The sequence below is a fragment of the Narcine bancroftii genome, chromosome 1, assembly GCF_036971445.1.
Source record: "Narcine bancroftii isolate sNarBan1 chromosome 1, sNarBan1.hap1, whole genome shotgun sequence".
In the NCBI taxonomy this organism is placed as follows: Eukaryota; Metazoa; Chordata; class Chondrichthyes; order Torpediniformes; family Narcinidae; genus Narcine; species Narcine bancroftii.
The window spans coordinates 222,934,808-222,960,159 of NC_091469.1; the positions used below are offsets into that span (position 1 = coordinate 222,934,808).

General features: G+C 41.5%; 1 protein-coding gene across 20 annotated transcripts in view; it reads right to left on the reverse strand.

Annotated features, from left to right (window-relative positions):
* Window positions 1–25,352, reverse strand: part of mctp1a (multiple C2 domains, transmembrane 1a) — a 534,415-nt gene that overhangs the window by 374,925 nt on the left and 134,138 nt on the right. For all 20 annotated transcript variants that reach the window (XR_011342276.1, XM_069891645.1, XM_069891672.1 and 17 more), the window contains 3 exons: window positions 24,042–24,184; window positions 7,539–7,618; window positions 6,120–6,231 (listed from right to left, as the gene is read on the reverse strand). Coding sequence is in view for 19 of the 20 variants with exons in the window: in XM_069891645.1 (XP_069747746.1) it covers window positions 6,120–6,231; window positions 7,539–7,618; window positions 24,042–24,184 (335 nt within the window). In the remaining variant the exon portion in view is untranslated. The remainder of the gene's footprint in view (window positions 1–6,119; window positions 6,232–7,538; window positions 7,619–24,041; window positions 24,185–25,352) is intronic.

Below are 25,352 nucleotides of genomic sequence, written 5' to 3' on the forward strand. Positions count from 1 at the left end.
GCATTTACAGCATTTCCTATAGCATCAGAACAAAAGAAAACAAAATAAATAGATTTTTACCAGATCAAGGAGCAGGAAAACTGGGTGAAAGAGACAGCAAGAAGGCTTTAATAAGGTTGAAGGCCCGAAAGATTCAATGGTTAGTTAGAGGCTTAATTTTGCAAGTCAAAATAAAATGGCAATGAAACAAAAGATAGGTCCAGAGAAAACTGGCATCCAGAACGCAAGCATGATCCAGTAATATTCCCATTATCTGGAATTCAGTCAATGGACTCAGCAGGAGAGCACTGAGAACTCATTGGACACTCGCATAAAGGTCGAACCACCTCTCCCTTCCCTGCACTTCCCTAGTTTGGATCCGGGTCAGCTCAAGTCTTCTGTATAATAAAGCCTATCGTTCCCCTCAGCCTTTGTCTTTGTGATTATTGGGGCAACTGGTAGTGCCCAACAATTTATTGCACATAAATTTTTAACATCTCCAGTAATGGAGGTGGATCCCCAAGTCAGAACTCTTCGAGCAGTGGATCAATTGCTTCAACTACTTTCTGGAGGCCACTGCTGGAGTAGTTGACTTGGATGAGAAGAGGCTGAAAGTCCTACAGGCAAGAGTTGGCCAGAGGACTTTCCAGGCCATCACAAGCTGCACGACCTACACTGAGGTGATGGCTGAGTTACGGGCACTATACAAGCCCAAAATCAACTAGGTTTACTCCCATTACCTCCTGGCATCCAGAAAGCAGCAGCCTGGTGAGTCGGTAGAAGAGTTCACCCGAGCCCTGATCACACTGGGAAAAGACTGTTTGGAGAACCCCACGGTCCCTGTGCCAGGGGCCCAGTGCGTGGAGGACCTGGTCCAGGATGCCTGCATGTCGGGATTGAGGTCGGACAATATCCAACATCACCTTGAGGAGGATCAACTCCCATTGAAACATACGATCCTTAGACTCGACCTTAGACTCGGCCCAGTGCCACGCGGAGTTGATGGCGGGCAGAAGCGGGTCTATCCAGTACGCGCCACCATGAGGGCCAGCATCCTGGAAGTCGGTGTCAGGGACGGCTGACTCGACTGCTGCTGCAGTGATGCTGGGATCCTCGAGGTGCAACTTCTGTGGACAGACAAGACATCCACGACATCTCTGCCCTGCAAAAGGAGCTACCTGCTCAGGCTGCGGGTAAAAGGGCTATTATCAATGAGTCTGAAGGTCCAGAGCCTCATCCCAAAGCAGAGCGGCATGTACGGCTGAGGAGCTTTCAGTGACAGCCACGTGCGCAGTAAGGCGGGTGCCATTTTACCCACTTCCGCCTTCACCCTCAACGCCTTCATCTCACCAACGACATCACTTCCGCCCCTAGTGATGTCACTTCCGTTTTCTTCACTGACGTTGGCAGTGTGGTCAACATGGAGGCCGCCATCTTGGACATCGGTCCTCCCCACCGACAACAAAGATGACGCATCCATCCTGGCATCTATCACCTTGGACCTAGCTAGCCCTCTCCTGATCACGAACTTCGTGATCCACATCGAGGTGAATGGGCACAAATCAAACTGCCTCTTTGATAGTGGCAGTTCCGAAAGTTTTATCCACCCCGAGGTGGGCCGTAGACTCTCGATACCTATTTGGCCGATGACCGGATCTATGTCGATGGCAGCGGAAGACCAGCAGACTTGTATCCAGGGTAAGGTGTGGCATTTCTGATGGTGGGGGGAATGTTATAATGACTTTTTGTTGTTGGTCATGCCCCAGCTCTGTGCGCTGATCCTTCTGGGCCTCGACTTCCAGAATCAGTTCAGGAGTGTGACGATGGCATTCAGGGGTTCCCAACTGCCGCTCACCATTTGCAACCTGCAGCCTCTCCACACTATTCACGAACCTCACCCTGGACTGTAAACTGATCACCACCAAAAGTAGGTGATATAGCACTGAGGATATGGCCTTCATCCAGGCCAAGGTTCAGCGACTCTTGGGAGAGAGGATCATTGCCCCTAGTTCCAGCTGCTGGAAGGCACAGGTCCTCGTGGTCATAGGGGCAGGCAAGCCCCGGATGGGGATCGATTATAGTCAAACCATCAACTGCTTCACCCAGTTGGATGTGTACCCTCTACCCCAGATAGCCAACTTGGTCAACATGATCGCACGATACAGAGTCTTTTTGACCACTAACCTCAAGTCGGCCTATCACCAACTTCACCTTTGCCCGAGTGATCATATCTACATGGGTTTCGAGGCCGGTGGCAGACTTTTTCACTTCCTGTGGGTGCCTTTTGGTGTTACTAATGGTGTCTCTGCTTTTCGGAGGGTTATGGATCAGTTGGTGGAGGAGCACAAGCTGACAGCAACATTCCCATATCTTGACAATGTCACCATCTGCAGCCACAACTTGCAGAACCACGACGCGAACCTCACAAAGTTCTTAGGTACGGACAAATCTCTCAACTTGATGTACAATAAAGACAAGTGCGTGTTCAACACAGACCGCCTGGCCCTTCTCAGATGCATTGTAGCATATGGTGTCATTGCCCTGGACCCCAACCGCATGCGACCTCTTATGGAGCTCCCAGTCCCAAACACCCTAAAGGCGCTGAATAGGTGCCTGGGGCTGTTTTCCTATTATGCACAATGGGTGCCCAATTACGCCAATAAAGCCCACCCCCTGATTAAGTCCACAACTTTCCTGTTATCGACGGAAGCCCAAGCTGCATTCTACCAGATCCGAGGAGACATCGCAAAGGCCACAATGAATGCCGTGGGTGTGTCCATCCCTTTTCAGGTGGAGAGCGATGCCTCTGATTGCGCCACACTCAATCAGACAGGCAGGCCAGTAGCATTTTTCTCCCACATCCTGCACGATCCTCAGGTTCATCACTCCTTGGTCAAGAAGGAGGCTCAAGCGATCGTTGAGACGATGCACCACTGGTGACATTACCTGGCTGGTAAACGGTTTACCCTGCTGACAGACCAATGGGCCATGGCCTTCATGTTTAATACTAAACAGCAGCGTAAAATCAAGAATGACAAGATTCTTAGGTGGAGGATCGAGCTTTCCACCTATAATTATGACCAGATAAACTCAACAATCCTCCAGATGCTCTATACCGGGGGACATGTGCCATCGTGCATCTCGACTGCATCCAGACACTCCACAACAGTTATACCACTTCATCAAGACTCGGAACCTTCCATACTCTATTGAGGACATCCAGTCCATGAACAGATGCTGCCAGATCTGCGCTGAATGTAAGCCGCTGAATGTACCGATCCGAAAAGGCACATCTCATTAAGCCCAGATGCCCTTTTGAACAGCTCAGTGTTGATTGCAAGGGCCCCCTACCCACTATAAATAGGAATGCCTACTTCCTGACAGTGGTGGACGAGTTCTCCAGGTTCCCCTTTGCTATTCCCTGATATGACCTTGGGAACAGTAATCAAGGGGCTGCGCAGTACTTTCACCCTGTTCAGGTACCCCAAGTAGATCCACAGCGATTGGGGGTCCTCATTCATGAGTGAGGAACTGCGACAGTACTTCCTGGCCAGAGGCATAGCCATCAAAAGGACCACCAGCTATAACCGCACGGATAATGGCCAGGTGGAAAGGGAGAACACCACTGTCTGGAAGGCGTGCTCCTGGCCCTTAGGTCAGAACGTTTTGCCTGAAGCACTCCACGCTATTCAATCGCTCCTGTGCACCACAACTAACGCCACACTGCATAAACGCTTGTTTGCTTTCCCTAGGAGATCAGTGAATGGTGCCTCCATTCCTCCTTGGCTGACAACCCCAGGGCTGGTCCTACTACAGACATGCGAGGGGCCATAAGACAGATCCACTGATGGAAGCAGTACCCACAATACGTGTTTGTGAGGTACCCTGATGGCCACTGTGCCTATCTGAGACCTGGTGAGGGTCAGGGATCCCAAAACTGCCCTACCTACCACCATCCATCCCATGGAGCAGACCACCCCACATGGGAGCGCAATACTGGAGGCCGAGCCATCTGGCTCTCCTCTCCAGGAGTCAGTCCTCTGGGAGACATCAAACCCCCCTTCCACCCGGCAGCCCCCAATTATCACCAGACTGTGATAATTGCCCCTGGGAGGGAACCAGACTGTTCCCTCCCCTGCCCCCTCCAGGACAGCTTCCCCTCCCAAACAGCAGAACGTGGACACGCCTGCCCCCTGGCGGACCCGCAGAAGGAGGAAGTCACCGGTGCGGCTAAACCTCTAGTTAGATAAAAAAATTCTTCTCTCTTGTGTCAAAAAGAGGGGGTGAATATAATGGTATGGATTGTATGTACTCATTGGCCAGTAAATGCTTGGACTGGCCCGCCCTCTGATGACACTCTCCCCTGGACTCCTCCCCTGTGACTCAGGCCATAAAGGTCGAACCATCTTTCCCTACCCTGCACTTCCCTAGCTTGGATCCAGGCCAGCTCAAGACTTACGTACAATAAAGCCTATCATTCCCCTCAGCCTCTGTCCTTGTGATTATTGGGGCAACTGGTAGTGCCCAACAGATAGCAATATGGTTAGTGTAGAGATTAGCACAACACTATTACAACGCCAGAATTTGAATTTTGTAAATTTTGGGAATTACCTGATTAAAGTGAACTTTACATAATTGAAGATGACTAAATACTGATTTTTTTTCCAAATTACTTTACATTTTGCACTGTCTTTTGTCTTTTAAACAGTGTCTTAATGCAGGTGTCTTAGTTAGGCAATGGAAGAATAAGTCTCAGTCAACCAGAAAATTTCAGATCTATGTTTGTGACTTGTCAATTTCAAAACAGTTCCATATTTGTGATATTTGAGTTATCAGCTGTAGGCTGGAATGGAACTGGTGCAAAGAGATCATTTTTTAAAATAATTTTTAGGCAAAGATTTTTTTCCATTTGAGTGTCCATGAATCAGTGTTTTCTTGACAGCATGCTATTTATTTTCATCAACTTAATGAAGGATAACGAAGCTTTAGGCTACTTGCATTCATAGCCAAATTGAAAATAGTCTGATTGTAAAATGCAATGTAATTACACACAATAATTTTAAGGTAATGTCCAAATGAAATAAAATGAATTCCCTCAACTTATTCTCAGCAGTGCTGAACCACATTTGAAACCTTCTACTAATAAACATGACAAACCACTGAACGATATATAATACACAAAAAGTGTGGTAAAAGATTAAAATCATATATGTAGTTCAACGCATCAATATTTGTGGATATATAGTGTAGGCTCAGTGACACTGATTACTTATGAATGAAATACTAATTCTCAGCTATATAGGAGTTGAATTCCTCACTAGCACCTGCCACTTTGGAACAACCACTTTGGAAGACATCTCATTAAGGGATGAGGCACAGAAGGAGACCAGTAAATGTATTTCAAAGTGATTGAAACAGTAACAAATAGGTGGAAAGGAAAAGGCACAAAACAAAGATGAATAGACAAATTACAAGGAAGAAAATATTATCTTCTTTGTGGGTTCCATCTGAGCAATAAGACCGGTTCCCACTTTTACATTGTAGTCTTTGAAATTCATCCTAAATTAATTGAGTTTAAAGCTGGGACTGCAAAAACCCCAAAAATGATCAAAGGTTCATATTGTGCTGCACTGTTATATTTCCAGTGTATGACATGTGTCCTTCAACTATAATGAGCAAATTAATTTACAGCTCAGTGTATACAACACTTTCTGCAACATACTCCCATCCACGTCTGCTGGTGATGTTTACAAAGGCACAAACCATTTCTATTTTAAATTAGAAATAAGAATTAAAATTTTGAATCTAGCAACTAATTTTAATCCAGATCACTTTTCCTTTAAGGATTTTAGAATCTGGCTCCTTGCATCAATAATCTCAACACATTATTTGTTAGATCATGTGATGAACCAAATGTAACAAGTTTCTATTTTTTTAGTTAACTGAAACTAAATGATGCTCATGGTTTTAAAATGTGCAATAAATAATCCCACTAAACAAGTTTGGACACATCTTAAATTCAACCATAGCTGCAATAAATAACCAGACTCTTCACATTTCAATGAAATATTCCCATAAAACCCAAGGAATAAAATATTACATATGCATATCGCAGATTTTGAATAATGTAACAAACTTACAGTATCCCTTGGATCAGCTTCTCTGCACACCAATGTAATGGTCATTAACAGACTCCCTAGAGTCTGAACAGGGTAGCTTGGGTCCTTCAGATTTAATGTTACTTCACTTGGTCTGTGGGAAGGGAAATTTAACATTTGAAATACATATAATAAAGTCTTATTTGCCTGCAATTATTAACTTTTTGAATAAATTATATTACCAAAGAAGACTGGATTGCTCTCATTTAATTGTATCAATGAAATTTGATGAAATATTTGCAAAGGGACCAATATTAAAGTCACTCATGAATTATATTATTTTACATGTTTGAATTTAAAGTCATGCAATTTTAAAGTTCTGCTTGAATAGGAAGGTGATTTGTGTTATATTTTAAATTATTTCTCAAGTGGCAATCATTGTCGAAGAGCATCTTGATGGGAATCATTTCGAGTGTTGGTTCACTAACCACTCTTTTTTAAAAATCAATCAATGCAGTTTAAGTGAAGTACGGTAAGCAATGAAGTAAGTTCCCAAGGATACAATACTTGATGACTGGCTATTCTTCTTCTTAGACATTGGTAGCTCACGAACATGCTAACTGTTTTGTAGAACAACTAGGGATGGTCAACTAATGTGGCCTTGCCAGTGACACCTACATTCAGAGAATATCCACTGCTCAGGAATTGAATGCCTTCATCTGTTTTTATTCATTGCTAGTATCAAGAGTGTGAGATATGTTATGGGTTTTACATTCCCTATGCCTTGAGCTAAGGCTGCATCTCATCTCTAAGCATCCTCTTTTCTAACCATGTGTAGAGTGCCAAATTGTTGGTCTATTTTGCAGTCTTACCCAAGCAGTCTTGGGTTATTCTCCATTTATCAACCACCCATTTTCATATTAGGTTGAAAATATTTGTTAAACCATTTGTCTAAAAATTGAAAAGCGCTTGTTTAGCTCTTCTAATCAAGATAAACATTAGAACTGTAGACGCTGGAATCTTGAGTGAACATTGAGAGGCTGGAGGGACTCAATGGGTCAACATTTAGGGCCAGGACACTTTGCCATGATGTTCCCTGACCAGTTCCCTCAATGGATGCTGCCTGACCCACTGAATCCCTTCATCCTCTCATTGTCCACTTTAGGCACTCTGATCAATCAACTTGCCACAAGCACGTAACACTGTTCACAGAACCACTGGTGGGAAATTGAGTAAAGCTGCTACACAATTTCATATGTTTGTAGTTCCAACAGAGTATCAATCAAGATTTGGTTTCTCCTTCACAATTCCTACAACTCCCTGCATCTGAGTACATCTCCCATCCTACCACAGAACTGTCATAGATCATTCCCACATATGGAATGCTGATTGCATATCTGAACAGATTACCACAAAAGTAAAAAAATGAGAATGGCATAAATCGACTTTAATGTCAGTTACCTCTTCAATTCAAATTTGGTTAGATCCAGATAAGCAGAACCCATAAAGTCATCATGTAATCCAAAGTCATAATCAAACACCTAAGAAAGAAACTAAGGTTTTAAACGGTAATAAACAACTTGGAGACAAAAAATAAATAAATGTTCTGGTCTGAAACCTCCACATAATAAAGGTGATTTTTTTTGGCACAATTCTAGCTAATACCAGCAGAACTAAAGCAAAAGTTTGTGGAATTTTAGGAGCGAATTGCATTCAGGATCTCTTTAGGTTATGTCATCTTTTGAACTAGCTTTGAACACCATACAATAAAGAGGTTGCCCCAATTCTAAAAGTGGTCAGATCCTCTGCATTTGTTCGTAGTTTCATATTTCATGGTCCCATTTTCCCTCCTTATTTATTTCTTAATTTATCTGAGAAGATTGAGAATGCTGTTCAGTACTCTTACCAAACCTCTACAGGTGCACTGTGGAAAGTATACTGACAGTTTTTGCATCAAAGCATGACTGGGGAATTCGACTTCCCGACAACGCTGAAGACTCTAGAAGCATAACCAGGTCATTCACAAAGTTTTGACCTCCTTCTCATTGAATGAATCAAAGTGAGACACTGCTCCAAGATGGCACCCAATGTCATAAGGACTGCACCCCACCCCCTCCATTCACATCCACCCTTTCACAGCCTCTTGTCCACTTCAGGCAAAAGGTGCAGAAGCCTCTAAGTTTCTTTTCAACTCAGGCTCTTCAACCTCCCCATGTTACACTAATCTGATAACACAAGTGTCTGCACTACGACAAAGTCACTTTTAAAAAAAATCTGTGATAACTTTGAATATTTATTTACCACGATTTTGCATTTATTTTCTCTTTTACTTTATTTATGCGTGCCATTGTAGTTGTTTTGTTAAAAAGCTGTTTTGCAGTTACTTTTTCCCCTCAAGGTTCTCATTAAGCTTCAGCAAGCAAAATTTTGGTGTATCATTCTCATTCTTCAAGAGGTTCTCTCAATACCAGTTGTTTATGGGTGCCTATGTTTATTTTATTTTATTTCCTTGTGGAACCTTCAATGTCAGCCGAGGCTCATCTTTTACTATGATGGGAACATGAACTCTCATTAGCGCTCTTTAATAAGATTCTCTCATGTCAGATGTCGCTTTACCTGCAAGCATCTGCTCCCAATTGGCTGGTCACATCTACTGCAAAGCACCGTACCAAGTCATGATATTTTTTTGACAGAAGTCCATAGATCCATGAATGGGATCGATTCCAGATGGAGGAAAAAAATTTGAAAATTCTCTGGGGTCAAAATCAAACAGGTGACAGTGTTTCCAATGTCTGCTGACCCACAATCTAGGGATGTTTCCTACTTCAGCTGCAGATCTGAACCTTGGATAATTAGGCAGGCCAGGAGACTGTGAGCTGTCCTTGTTGCAAACTATTTGCATATAGACCCTGAAACTGGAAGCTTCTTCACTGTTCATGGTGCAGAAGCAGCTCCAGTCATCTACTCATTTTTCCCATTCAGATCATTTTTATTTGAAAATCCTAAAGCTTCGTTTGCTTACCGCTATTTGCATTATTCCAAGAGCATACAAACTGGTCAAAGTCAAAAGCTTCAGTTACAAAGCTTGTTACAAAGCAGTTACGAGCCTTGGCTGACATTAAAGGTTCCACAAGGAATTAAAATAAAATAAACATATGGCAGTCATAAACAACTGGTGTTGAGAGAACCTCTTGAAGAATGAGAATGATACACCAAAATTTTGCTTGCTGAAGCTTAACGAGAACCACCTCAAGGGGAAAAAGCAACTGCCAAGATAGTTATCTAAGAAACTAATTATAAACACACCAAGATATCAACTTCTATTGAAACTAATTGCGAGAACATACAAAAAATATAAATTACTGTCTCTCCAGCAACGTTAACAATTTCCTTATGTTTAACATGAGATGCTGTTCCCCTGCCATTTCCACCCAATCACAAGGATCATATTCTAAGACAAGGTAAAATTCAGGTTGGGGGGGAGGGAAAAGAAAGAATCTAAAAAGTAATTTACTTCTTTATTACCCCTTACCTGTTAGCCTGGGTGCTCTTTCCCCTTCCCTTTCACTACACCCCCAGCTCTTACCCCCCCCCCCCAAAGTTTGCCTAATTTTCCACATTTTGAACACTGCCAACACATTAATTAGGAACTTCAATGACTTTCTGTGAACAATTCCCAAATTTACTTCACAAATCCTTGCCCAATGAGGGATTGTTGTGGGAAGGTCTCAAATTAATTACATTTTACTGCTCAGAACGTTTTTTTTGTACTAGACAGGGCATTTCTATATTTCCCATTCATGACTGAATTACAATTAAAACAAAAATCTTTGGCTAGCATAAGCTTAGCAAATAGATTTGACTGACAGGCCCCCAGTAACTCTCAACTATCAACAAAGAGAACTATTATTCACCCACCAGCTAAGGGGCAACGAATTCTTAGGGACCATTACTGTCCAACAGTCAGAAATTTAAATTAATGTGAATTCTATAGCTTGTGACACTTCAGGCACGACACTTGAATGGACTGAATGGTGATTGGTCAGATCCCTACTCACCTTTATATCTCAGAACCACAGAACTATAGATCACTACAAGCACCGAAACAGGCCCCTTTGGCCCTTCTAGTCTGTGCCAAACCATTTTTTTCCCTAGTCTGACCTGTACCCAGTCCATAGGCCTCCATACCTCTCCCATCTGTGTACCTGTCCAAATTCCTCTTAAATGTTAAAATTGCGCCCACATTCACCATTTCAGCTGGCAGCTCATTGCATATTTTCACCACTCTCTGTGTGAAGGAGTTCCCCTTCATGTTTTCGCTGAACTTTTCCCCTTTTCACTCGTAACCCAGGTCCTCTGGTTTGTATCTTACCTACCCTCAGCCTATCTACATTTACTCTGTCTATTCTCCTCATAATTTTAAATACCTCTATCAAATCTCACCTAAATAAAAGATACAATTAACTGGAAACTGAGACAGTTGAAAATCAATGCACACAATTATGTTCAGTATTTCTGCAAGTAAATAATGTGATTTGTGTTCAAACCTATTGACAATGCTAAAGTTGTTGATTCGTATGGCAGTAGAGTCAACCTGCCTTTGGCATGACATTAGGTTTGAGAAATATCAGACTTAAATCTTTGAACTTTGAGATTCAAATGATAGATGTGCTTGCAAGTATTTTCAATTTAAATTTTATATTTAGACATCTTCTTTGGCTTGGCTTCGCGGACGAAGATTTATGGAGGGGGTAAAAAAAGTCCACGTCAGCTGCAGGCTCGTTTGTGGCTGACAAGTCCGATGTGGGACAGGCAGACACGGTTGCAGCGGTTGCAGGGGAAAATTGGTTGGTTGGGGTTGGGTGTTGGGTTTTTCCTCCTTTGCCTTTTGTCAGTGAGGTGGGCTCTGCGGTCTTCTTCAAAGGAGGTTGCTGCCCGCCAAACTGTGAGGCGCCAAGATGCACGGTTTGAGGCGTTATCAGCCCACTGGCGGTGGTCAATGTGGCAGGCACCAAGAGATTTCTTTAGGCAGTCCTTGTACCTTTTCTTTGGTGCACCTCTGTCAAGGTGGCCAGTGGAGAGCTCGCCATATAACACGATCTTGGGAAGACAATGGTCCTCCATTCTGGAGACGTGACCCATCCAGCGCAGCTGGATCTTCAGCAGCGTGGACTCGATGCTGTCGACCTCTGCCATCTCGAGTACTTCGACGTTAGGGATGAAAGCGCTCCAATGGATGTTGAGGATGGAGCGGAGACAACGCTGGTGGAAGCGTTCTAGGAGCCGTAGGTGGTGCCGGTAGAGGACCCATGATTCGGAGCCGAACAGGAGTGTGGGTATGACAACGGCTCTGTATACGCTTATCTTTGTGAGGTTTTTCAGTTGGTTGTTTTTCCAGACTCTTTTGTGTAGTCTTCCAAAGGCGCTATTTGCCTTGGCGAGTCTGTTGTCTATCTCATTGTCGATCCTTGCATCTGATGAAATGGTGCAGCCGAGATAGGTAAACTGGTTGACCGTTTTGAGTTTTGTGTGCCCGATGGAGATGTGGGGGGGGCTGGTAGTCATGGTGGGGAGCTGGCTGATTAGACATACAGCACGGAAAAAGGCCATTTTGGCCCATGAGTCCGTACCACTCATTTTACACCCAATTAATCTACACCCCCAATACATTTTGAACTGTGGGAGGAAACCAAAGCTTCTGGGGAAAAAACCCACACAGACATGGAAAGAACATACAAACTCCTTACAGACAGCGTGAGATTCAAACCCCAGTCCCGATCGCTGGTGTTCTCAAGGCGTCGCGCTAACCGCTATGCCAACCGTAAAAAGATCAACATCCACAGTAAAACTCTAAAAACTCTCAAGTCATATTTAAACATCATTCAGAACTTATGTTCAACAATAAAGACAGATTTATACTTTGTTACTGATAGATTTATTAACATGGGAGTTTTTAAGGGATATTATTTTCCTTTGGTGAACTAAAGTAAAAGAAAATCTACTGTATGTGATCAACAGGATAAGTAAGGCATGACGGCCATGAATCATGCTCAGAATATTCTTCAGGCTGCTTATTGATAAGGATCAACTCAAGCACTTTGACACTGCATTATAAATCAAGCCAGGTATCAACAGGTACATATACTTGGTTACGAAAACTATCGAAAGAGCTTACTGACCAGGAATGATATTAATACCATGCTAAAACAAAATCAATCCCATGTCAAACTACAAAAAAACAATCTGAGGAACTGCAGAGTTTAAGACCATATGATCAGAATGAGGCCACTTGGCCCATAGAGCCCTCTGCTGTTTGAATTATGGCTGATTGTAGTTACAAAATAAAATCTGCAAACGCCGTGATTCATGTACTTTTTCTCCAGCCTTCCTTCTGACAATAAATGTGCTGGACAATGTATAGATTAAGGAAGTGTTGGATCTTCTTAAAAACATCAAGACGTGATATACCCCAGGCTGCTGTTGGAAGTAAGAGAAGAGATAGCTGGGACAGTAGCTACAATCTTTGAGTCCTCTTTGGCTACAGGGGAGGTGCTGGAGGATCGGAGAATGGCCAATGTAGTCCCCTTGTCTAAAAAAGGTAATAGGGAGAATCCTGGGAATTATAGACCGGTGAGTCTTACGTCAGTAGTGTGCAAACAATTGGAGAGGATTCTTAAGGATAATATTATGAGCATTTGGAGAAGAACAGTCCACTCAAGGATAGTCAGCATGGCTTTATGAAGGGAAGGTCATGCCTCACAAGTCTGAGTTTTTTGAGGAGGTAACAAAGGAAATTGATGAGGGTAGGGTGGTAAATGTGGTCTACATGGATTTTAGTAAGGCATTTGACAAGGTTCCCCATGAGGGAATCATCCAGAAAGTCATGAGGCACGGGATCAGTGGAACCTTGGCGGTGTGAATTAAAGATTGGTTGGCAGTGAAAGGAAAGCAATCTGTCTGGAGGCCAGTGACTAGTGGAGTGCTGCAGGGATCTCTTCTGGGACCCCTACTCTTTGTGATTTTTATAAATGACCTTGATGAAGAGGTGGAAGGATGGGACAGTAAATTTGCAGACAACATGAAGATTGGAGGAGTTGTGCATGGAGCTGAAGGTTGTCGAAGATTACAAAAGGATGTAGACAGAATGCAGATTTGGGCAGAAAAGTGGCAGATAGATTTCAATCCAGATAAGTGTGAGGTGATGCATTTTGGAAGGACATACCAGAAGGCTGAGTACAGGGTTAATGGTAGATTACTTAAGAGTGTGGATAGCCATATAACAATTACAGCACAGAAACAGGCCAGTTCGGCCCTTCTAGTCTGTGCTGAACATCTTCTCCCATCTAGTCCCATTGACCCGTACGTGGCCCATTACCCTTCAAACTTCTCTTGTCCTATCCAACTTTTCCTTAAATATTAAAATTGAACTCACATCTATCACTTCGACCAGAAGCTCATTCCACACTCCCACCACCCTCTGAGTGAAGAAATTCCCCTTCATGTTTCCCCTAAACATTTCCCCCTTCAATCTCAATCCATGTCCTCTTGTTTGAATCTCCCCCACTCTCAATGGAATAAGCCTGTCCACATTGACTCTATCTATCTCCTCATAATTTAAATACCTCTGTAAAATCACCCCTAAATCTTCTAAATTGCAGGAAATAAAGTGCAGCCTGTTTACCTTTCTCTGTAATTCAAACCTTGAAACCCAGGCAACATTCTTGTAAATCTCCTTTGCACTCTCTCTCTATTCTGTTTATATCATTCCTATAATTCAGCGACCAAAACTGCACACAATATTCCAAATTTGGCCTCACCAATGCCTTATACAACTTCAACATGACATCCAAACTCCTGTATTCAATACTCTGATTTATGAAGGCCAACGTACCAAATGCTTTCTTCACCACCTGACTACATGTGACTCAACTTTCAGGGAATTATGTACCAGAATTCCTAAATCCCTTTGTTCTACTGCACTCTTCAATTGTCTACCATTTAATGTGTATGACCCCAAGGTCCCTCTGTTCATCTACGTGAATGACGTGGATGAACAGAGGGACCTTGTCGTTCAAATCCATGTATCCCTCAAGATCATCACACAGGTTGATAAGATAGTTAAGGCGGCCCTGGGATGTAGCGCTTCATTAATAGGGGGATTGAATTCAGGAGTAGAGATGTCATGTTGCAACTCTACAAATCTCTAGCAAGACCACCCTTAAAGTATTGTGTTCTGTTCTGGTCACCTCATTATAAGAACGATGTGGAAGCTATGGAGAGGGTGCAGAGGAGATGTACTAGAATGTTGTTTGAATTGAAACAAGGTTAGCAGAGCTGGGACTTTTCTCTTTGGAGACTAGAAGAATGAGAGAAGACTTGATAGAGATCTACAAGATTATAAGAGGCTTAGAGAGGGAGGACAGCCATACCTATTTCACAGGGCAAGATCAGCAAAAACCAGAGGACATATGTACAAAGTTAAGGGAAATAAGTTTTAGGGAGCCATCAGGGGTACTTTTCTTTAATAACCACAGAGGGTTGTGGGTACCTGTAAAGCCTTGCCACAGATGGTGATGGAGGCTGAAACAATGGGGGTATTTAAGAGTCTCTTAGACAAGCACATGGATGAAAGAAAGAGTTATGGGATAGGGAGTGTTTCATTTTTTTAAGGAAGGAATATATGGGTCAGCACAAAATCAAGAGCTGAAGGGCCTTTACTGTGCTGTATAGTTGTATGTTCTAAATCAAACAAATATTTATGCCATATAAATCTTAATGCTCAATACAAGTTGTTTATTAATTATAATGTGGCGAGTTGTGTGCAAGCGTAGCAAAAAGAATGATACAACATGCTGTGAGCTCGATTAACACAATTGCTTTACTTTGAAGTTCACACTGCAGCCTTTAAGGCTGTGCCTGGCCCCTCCCTTCATGTTCCAGAACTTATATCCACGCTGGCGTAAGGACACACGGGCTCTTCCGGTCTGGACCCGAAGAGAAGGTCTCGCGGCGACATCTTTGCTGCGACTGCCCAGCTGACCGCGCATGACAAGTGGGCTGGTTCACCACTACAACTATACTTGTCACCATTATATTTGTTCATACTTATAAAGTACGCCAGAAAGAAGAAACAAAATGAATGGTAACACCTGCTTCACTTGCCAACAAACCATTCACCTATGAAAACAGATAACTGTGCTAGTGATAATCATGAACACCAGAGGGAGTCAGAGACAAGTTATTGCAACTAAGAGTAGATTCAAAATGGATCCCTCCATGAGGTAGTGTGTATACTGTAGCTAATAGAGTATAGTTATAAAAGAATCCAAGTTTCTTTATTACAATAAAAGAAACATCACATGGTACCAGGAGTGGAAGAAACACCAGGAGTGTGTAGAGTGAGAATCAGTCAATAGTAGCAGAAAATATGGAGAGTGTAAAGGCTTCTGAAGCTGTAAATTGGATTAAAATGTCAACCACAAGTGGAGGTTGTTCAAGCAACGATTCACACTGTATCTGCAAGCTGTTGGACTTGATAGCAAACCTCAAGCACTAGAGGTTTTCAACACATTTCTTTTTGCCAAGGCAGCTGATCAGGGCAAGTTCGACAAGGTTATCGAGATGTTTAATGAACACTGTTCACCAAAGAAAAATGAAACATTCGACAGGTACATGTTTCACTCGTGCATCTTTGATACTTTTTTTAATGGACTTGAAATTAAAAAGCAAGAACATGCAATTTTGGACTGCTGCAAGATTCAAAGATCTGTGATCAAATTGTATTTGGGATTATTGAAAAGAAAGTGAGAGAAAGGTTGCTGTGAGAGACTGAGCTTACCTTAGCTGGAGCTGTGAAGATATGCCACATCAGTGAATTAGCTCTGCAGCATGCAAAAAAGTTCAGTCATAGTTCAATAGTGAAAATGAAGGCACAGTCATAGTCACAGTGTCTGGATTCACAAAGCAAGATATAGAAAACAACAAAAAGGTGGAGAAACATTCAATTATAAATGATGTAGTGCTCAACATGCACCAAAACAATGCCCTGGCAATGGAAAAGTCTGTAGTAAATGCAAAGGGCAGAATCATTATGCAAATCAATGTTTTTCCAAAGGGAAACAAAACAGAAGTGAAAGCATGCACACAGTTCACACTATAGAAGAAACTGCTCTGTGATGCACTCTTCATTGGCATGGCAGTGCAGAAAGACTATAAACCAATAGCCAAGCATGAAAAGAGTCAAGCAGGACAAGTAGACTGTGTCATTGCAAACAAATGGAACAAATATTCCTTTCAAGCTGGTCATAGGGGGAAAGGCAAATTTGATCTGTGACCATGACATCAGTGCAATGAAGATAAAGCCATACATCGTGTACACCTCAAAGCCCACAAAGGACAGAGCATTGACACTAGAGATACATGTAAACTCAAGGTGAAAGTTAAAGAGCATCACATCAGGTTCACAGTAGTCTCAGTGGTACATGAATCACTAGCCCTTTTTCCACCGGCATCCCAGTTAATTGGCCATGCACTGACCTGGGATAGGAAGACATTTGTGCTCTTTCTACTGGGCCACCTTTAATCAGGACACTGACTGCTTTTCCACTGAACACAACTTATCCCCGGGGATCGGAGAGTCTACCTTCAAATGGAATAGGTGGAAGTTGTCCTTTTTACACTGGTTTAATCAGCTGATGCTGGGGATACGAGTTTGAGTAGAGGCCTTCAACCCCAAGCATAATTTGATGTAATTTGATGCTAGCGTGCTTATTGTTTTCCTTTTCCACTGGATCCTTAACTGGTTAATTCCCTGTTAATTCCTGGGACAAGGAGCCAGTAGAAAAGGGGCTATGCTTGGTGACAAAACATGTGAAAGCCTAAGCCTAGTCAAGAGGTGTACCTCATTAATAGCGTAGAGGAAATACTGGATCAATTTCCAGACATCTTCAAGGGGTTTGAAGTTCTACCATTCACCTATAAAGGCATTTTTATGGCATAATTCCATCTCAAAGGCAGCTCAATGAAAAGAGAAAAAGTTTAACTTTTTATGGAGAAGGTCTTGCTTTCTCACTGAGTAGCATCTGAAGACATTTTCTGAAGCTGAGGGAGGAGGGGCGAGTGGTGCAGTAGCTCTGCCCACCATCATGACATCATCCACACATACCAAGAAGGAAAAGCGGGCGACAACTGAAATTGTGACCAAAGAGCAGGTAAGAGCACTGGTGGGGATTTGTTCAAGGGGTCTTAGGACTCGGGCAGATCTCCTGCGCAACATAATTACAGCATGTGGGATTTTTAAAATCCTGTTCCTGGATCATGTGCTAACAACGTCATCGTGACATCATCAGCCAGCCGCTTTCAGCAGCATTGCCTTCACAGAGGAGGTGGAGAGAGTTGCTCCACCTCTGACTCTACCCCCCACCCCAGGAGGATCGGAGTTTGCCTCCTGAATCCATCCTCAGTACTTTCAACAAGTTAAGCAATGTAAAGGGGGAGAATATCTGCCTTTATATTTGTTTTATTTTCCACTAAAAAAAGGCCTTTTAATGCAGTTAAAAGAAGACGTAAAGACAGTAGTATTTGCCCCAAGGTGGGTTCCAGCACCACTACAAGAAAGCTCAAGCAGGAACTCGACCGAATGATGGTACTAGGGGCTATAAAGAAAGTGAAGGAGCTTACAGAATGGGTGAATTCAATGGTGTCTGTCAAAAAGAAGAATGATGAGCTAAGTGTGTGTATAGACCCAAAAGACTTGAATGCCAATATAAAGAGAGAACATTATCAGATTCCAACCAGGAGTGAAATTACAAGTGAGATGGCCGGTGCAAAGTTTTTCACTAAATTGGATTCATCCCAGAGCTTCTTGCAAATAAAATTGCCTGAACATAGCACAAAAAACTCTACTTTCAATACACAGTTTAGATGATACTCCTGTCAGAGGATGACTTTTGGAATTTCCTCAGCTCCGGAAGTGTTCCACAAGACAATGGATCACAACATAGAAGGAATAAATTGGGTACGTGTGTATACATGGATGACATGATCCTATCGGAATTCACACAAAAACAACACGAGAGGGTCATCAAAGTGCTGCAAAGCATCCAGAAGTAATGAATTAAAGTTAAACAGAGAAAAATGCCAGTTTTGTGGAGCCAGACAAGAGCAAGGTGAAAGCAATTCTAGAGATGCCCAGACCCACTGAAAAAGGCATATTGAGGGTGCTGGGAATGATCAATTTCATTGGTAAATTCATACCAAGTCTGCCTTCCAAAAGAATGTACCTAAGGAAGATGTTACAGATCAAATGTGAATTCAAATGGACAGACAACCATAAGGAAGAATGGGGATGACTGAAGACTATTCTAACTACAGAACCGGTGCTTTTGATGTTCTTTGACCCATTCAGAAGGACAAAAATATCTAAAGACGCTTTAAAAGTTGGAATAGGTGCTGTACTACTTCAGGCTGTGGGAGAAGATTGGAGGCCAGTAGCATACGCATCAAGGACAATGACAACATCTGAATGTCAATATGCACAAATCAAAAAAGTGTCCAGGTCTGGTCTATAGATTTGACAGGTTCCACAGTTATGTGTATGGTCTTCAGGTACACGATCCTTTATCCGGTCATCTAAAATCTGGAAAGTTGGAAGAGAGATGGCAGCGCGAGCCAGGTGGCCGAGGGGGGGGGGGGGTCCGACAATGCGAGTCGGGTGGGTGAGGGGGAGAGACCGGCAGCACGAGTCGGACAGATGAGGGGGGAAGGGAAGACCAGCAGCATGAATCGGGTGGGCGAGGGGGGGAGACAAGCAGTGCGAGTCACGTGGGCAAGAGATTGGCAGTGCGAGTTGGGCCAACAAGAGGGAGAGGCCAGCAGTCCGAGTTAGGCCAGCGAGAGGGAGAGACCGCCAGCGCCAGTTGAGCCAGCGAGCAGCGAGAGGGAGAGTCCGGCAGCACGAGTCAGGCAGGTGATGGGGATAGACCGGCAGCGCAAGTAAGGTGGACGAGGAGGAGAGACGAGCAGCGTGAGTTGGAACTGGTGAGGGAGAGAGACCAGCAGCATGAGTCGGGCCAGCGAGGGAGAGACGGCAGTGAGACTGGAAGAGGATGGGGGTGGATACTGGGTTTAAATCTGGCTTTCCAAAATCCGGAAAAATCTGAAATTTGAAACACACTGTCCCCCAAGGGTTCTGGATAAAGGATTGTGTACCTATACCAACATTCGTAGCAGAGACAGAGCGCAAGACATTAATATCCATAATCAAGAAAAATCTCAGTGAAATGTCACCACAAACCAAAGACTGACAATGAAGTTATAACATTGTGACTTTGAATTGGTGTACATACCAGGGAAACTAATTGTGTTAGCTGATGCATTATCCATGGCAATGGTGCAGAGTGAAGCACACATTGAGAGTTCCACAGAAACAGATGTGAATCTCCATGTGATCCTGATAACTGAATCTCTTCCCATATCTGACATAAAATCCAAGCAGATCACAGCTGAAATAGAAAAGGACACAGTTCTACAGAAGGTCATCAAGAATCTGAATGAAGGATGGCCTAGAAATGAATGTCAACTATAGTACAACATTAGAGGTGAGCTGAGTGTTGTCAATGGGCTTCTACTCAGACAGGGTAGAATTATCTTTCCTCAATCACTGCGACAAGAGATGCTGAAAAGGGTGCATGAGGGGCACCTTGGAATGGAAAAATGCAAGAGGGGGCCCAGAACTGCTGTTTATTGGCCATGGACAAATGCTACATTAACAGGATGTGTTAAATATGATGTGATACACAAGCTGTGAGGTTTGAAATATCACACAAAGAATAAAAGTTATGATCATAACTGATTTACCAACGGACCCATGGCAGAAAGTTGGGACTGATCTGTTCCACGTGGATGAAAATAATTACTTGCTGATTATTGACTGTCTATTGAACTACCTGGAAATTGTGCTGCTTCCTAGCATGTCTGCTGCTTGTGTGATCAAATATATGAAATGTATCTTCAAATTGTATTCCTCAAATTGTTTAAGTGAAAATGGACCATGTTACAGTTGTTGGGACTTCTAGAACTTTGCAGAAGAGTATTATTGTTGACGTGACTTCAAGTCCTCTGAATCCCCAGTCAAACAGTAAATCAGAAAAAGGAGTTCACATAGTTAAACAGCTACTCAAGAAAGCACAAGACAGTTGCTTAGATCCGTAGCTAGCTCTATTGAGTTACAGGACCTCACCACTTGAACATGGCATATCACCCACTGAGTTTCTGATGGGTCGTAGACTATGCACCACACTTCCCTACTCCACAGACCCAAACAAGAACTGAGATGTTGAAGATGTCAAACAAAACAAAGGTGTCAGCAATAGAGACAAAAAGCAAACTATGACAAGTCAGCAAGAAGCTTAGGGCCGCTGGCAGAACATGACCTAGTGAGACTCAGAGATTCCAACACCTGGAACAAAAAGGTCACTGTTCTGGAGGAAGTAAATCCAAGATCCTTCACCGTCAGAACAGAGAATGGTCAAATACTGAGGAGGAGTCGAAAGAGCCTGCTGAAAACACACATGACACTGCAAGAACAGACAACCGCAGAAGGCCCTGCCTGCACAGCAACAGAGGAAATACCAGCAGTGCTGGACAGTAGTGGACCAGCTGAGCCAACTCAAGCACCGGTGTAAAGAATATTTACATGTGTTATCAAAGCACCTGAAAGACTGAATCTCTAAAAGAAAAAGTACTGTGCACTTAAAAGGTTTGTGTTGATGTTTGTCTTTACATTTGTGTTGAACATTAAATTGAAACGAATACTGTATTGGTGTGTCATGTTGTTAGATTAAACATCTCAAGGAAAAGGGATATAATGACCACATGCTAGTGATAATTCTGACCACTAGAAGGAGTCAGAGATGAGTTGCTGCAGCTAGCAGTAGATTCAAAATGGATTACTCCACAGAGTTGTGAGTCCTGTCGTTAATATAGTGGTTATAAAAAAATCCAAGTTTCTTTATTACTATAAAAGAAACATCACAATGGGTAAAGTTTATAATGGGTTTAAATGTATTCAAAGATCACTTCACAGATACACTAGAGACACTGAAGTCAGATAGTCAAATCAAGTGTGTAACATGTTTATATTGTTTATATTCCTTGATCTTGTATGCTGGCTAGTTTCATTCCACGTTGATCTTTTGCTCATATCATCTGCTCATCTGACATCTCTAAAACAAAAGAAAGATAGATTAAAAACAAAACAGAATGTGTGATCATGAGCCATGGAGTGGCAAGTTGACATAGTGGTTAGCCCAATGCCATTACAACACCAGCAATCGGGACCTGGGTTCAAAAACTGCGCTATCTGTAAGGAGTTTGTCTGCGCGGGTTTTCCCCATGGGCTCTAGTTTCTTCCCGCCATTCAAAACGTACCAGAGGTTGAAGGTTAACTGGGTGTAAATCGGGCAGCACGGACTCTTGGGTTGAAATAGCCTGTTACCGTGATGTGTATCTAAATTAAAATTTATATAATAGATTCCAGAAACATGAAATGAAAGTAGCAGGTCAGGTATACACGTGGCGATAGCAACCGAATTAATGCTTCTTCGAATCCAGAATAAGGTGGAAATGAATCAAGCTTTATTTTACAAACAAAGAGAGAGGAACAGAGCTGAACTGAAGGTAAAGGATCAGTACCTGACCTGATAATTTACCACCCTCAGGACCAAACAATAAATTCAACAATTTTAGACAATAAATACAAAAGATGATACCACTATTGTTGGACACCAAAGATCTATCAAAATTATTACCTGACAGCACCTACATTTATAAAGTAAAATTCATAAATATTGATAGATTATTTTGGATAAATTCCTCAAAGACATTTCAGTCTGTAAAATCTGACCTAAATGACACAAAAAAGATGTAATAATCATGAAAGTCAGAAGGTGGTGCTCATATCCCATGGATAATTTCATTCATATTTTGCTATTTCCTTTTATAAATGCAGTTTCTTTTTAAAAAAAAATTCCCTTTCTCTAATATATTTTATTCCTTACCAGAGATAGTCAATGAATTCATTTCAGTAATTCCACTTCTTTCAATTTTTGAAAAATGATTCAGTCTGCAAAATCCATGTGCTTCCTCTTAGTAAAATGAGTTAGTAAATCTAAACATGCAAGGTAAATTGCATTTACAATATTTTTTTCACATTCTGGTGTTGCTAAGTAGTCTATAATGAATACGTGCCTTTTAAGTTCTTAAGTAATGATAACAATCAAACATTTCATGAAAAGGCAGATTTGTTTGCCCATCTTTTATTGCCCTGAATAAGATGAAAGTGTCCAAAGCGGTTCAGGTAAAGGTATTTCCACACTGCTGTTGGATAGGGAATTACACTGTTTAGACTCTGCAATTGTGAAGGAAAATTATACATTTTACAATGGTGTGCAGTTCCGTGAGGCATTGCATGTGGTAGTATTCTTATACACGTGTTGCCTACGTCCTCCTTGATGAATCATCAAGCTCCTATTGGAGTAACCAAGGTGAGTAACTACAGTGTAGCATATACTCAGTGTTACTCAGAATGGTTCCAAAGTATGGCTGCCCAAAAAACACACTACTTTCTAACTTATAACAAAATGAGCTATCAAATAAGCCAAGTCAATGGCCAATAACATATGCTGAGGTCACACTACCTATGGACAGGTCTTTTTCTTGGTTTATTGGGAAATATGGAAATAGTGGTGGATGCCACCCCCCCCCCCCCCCCCCCCAATCTGTTAACCTCCTAAACATTTCAGTTAATCCTCGGGAGCAGCCAGGGTAACTGGTTACAGATACAAATACTGAAAGTAATGATCAAAAAGAGTTCTTATTTCACCTGACTGAATGGCATTTCTGGGCCTTTTTAAGATTTGCAAACTCTTAGTGAAATACTGAAAGAAATTACTTGAATGAAAAATTTTCCTGCACAAGGCAACTAATTCAGAAGACGTGCATATGTTGTGATGGTATGAACTATGAACGACTGTGATGCTTTTAGTTTGAGAGTTTTCAGTCAATAATCCTTCAATTTAAGGAACCTTAAACAGTTTTAAATGAGGCTGTGGGAGCACTATTTTAGCATGGACAACTGGCAGTGCACAAGGTGAGTTTTAATCACAAATAACAGTACTGAATGGGCAATGAGAATGAAAGAGCTATGCACTTTGGGGCAGATTTGCTTCAAGAAGTGCATGAGTTATATTCAAGGTCACCACTCAGTGACAGTTGATATAATATTGTGTGCATGGTGCAGAAATTTTGTTGGTTCTGGACTTGAGAGAAAGGGGGAACTTATCAAAGTAGAATGAAGTATAACTGTCCTGGCAGGGCCCAAGTGAGGGACAGGAATGGAGAAACTGCTTTCAACTACAATTCACCCAGGTGCCCCTAACCCATTGCCCTACCTCATCCTCACCAGGGGGGAAGACTTGTACCTTTCACAAACTGCTCACTTCCGTGGGTAAAATTGGGTCTACGGCTCAGATCGAACATTTTATGAAGCACAAAAGCATTTCACTGTTTTGCAGAATTTCTCTAAACTTGGATTTTAAGATCATCGAATTCTCTTTTTTTTTGTTGTTAATTTCCTTTTAATAATAAGCAATAAAAAAGGAAAATGTGTGAATTACAAGATTATACATATTTCAATTATGTTTATTGTCTCAGAAAGTGAATGAGGAGAATCTAGGTGAAACTGATGTTATTGAAAGAACGTGCCATAAACACAACTGTCAAATTGAAATTGTTTGGATTGCTACTCAAGTTGAATTTCTCTTTAGTTTGTTAATAAGAAAATCAAGGAGCTCCGGATAAGAGAACAAGTTTGCATTTTTTTTTAAAAATTTGCATTATTGCACAAGTCTAATCTCACTCTTTGGCGTTTATTAACCTTTCAACACAGTGAAGAGTTTTACCAACCTTAATGTACAAAGGTTCTTTAACGTTTTCTATCTGAAAGGAAATGTCTTCATTCCAAACTGGATTGAGATTCTTGTGGATTATTTTACTTCTGAAGACTTCTTTCCCTGCAATTTTAAACTTCACATATGGATCACTTGTTCCTGAAATAAGTGAAGAGAATACATAAAATGTTCATTATTTGAAGGTTAAGAGCTTCAGGCAATATATTTTAAAGTTACTTTGAATAATAAATATTTTTATTAAAACTTTTATTTTCATTTTATGTTTAATTAAAAGTACTAAAATACACCTTTTTAGAAAGCTGCAATTGTTATTTGTCACTAAATTCATAATTTTCTTCTTTAGGCTGTAAGTGAAGAAGACTTGTAAAACAAATATTTTTATGGCAACTATGTCTTTTATATACATTAATTATGTGTTAAAATTTTTGCAAATAGTTTTTCAAACATTTTACAAGGACAAAAATTAAGGTATTTAAATGTTTTTTTTCATGAATTGACAGAACCTGCATGACAAACTTTCCCTCATTCAGGAAAAAAAATGTGACACAAAGAACAAGATACGTCTGCTATTTGAAAATTTCGGAGAATTTTATGCCCATTCTTCACTCCAACCAGCTCTTCATCTCTTCAATTATCAAAAAGCAGGTTGATATTCGATTTAAATTGTGCAAGTGGAAGAGAGGATGCTTTCTTTTGCTTTTTAAAGCAGGTCCACCATGCATGTTTAACACAGGGTATTCACTTGATTATCCAGAATTAATTTGCCAATATTTGTATCAATACAGTATAACATTAGGATTGATGTCATGAACCTGCATCATTAATGTACACACTACTGAACCATCCAATTTTCAAGATGAGGAGAATCCCACTAAAAATGCGCATTCATAATTTTGACATGAAACTGTTTCGCCCCCCTACATCTTTCAAAAATTCTCAGGCACATCAGCTTTATGATTAAATTGTTCCAGAACCATTCCTATGCTTTATAAGTATCGAGACTGGTTTAAGTAATGGGACATGTGAATCAGTTTGCTACATTAATCTACTTGCAAAAATTTGCTACAATCAATAAGTCAAAATATTTCATGTCATTGAGTAATGTGATAGTGAGTTGTATTCCACAATACTCACAGAACCTACCTGCAACAAATGTTGACATCTCAGGATTTTCTAATCCTTCTGAATTTTTTAATGAACTACATCTTTGATCGTGTGTAATTTGCAATAATAGTGGAGTAAAATCCTGAGATGAATTTTCAATAAATACAAATGTAATCACAAACTAGAAATATCACTATTCAAT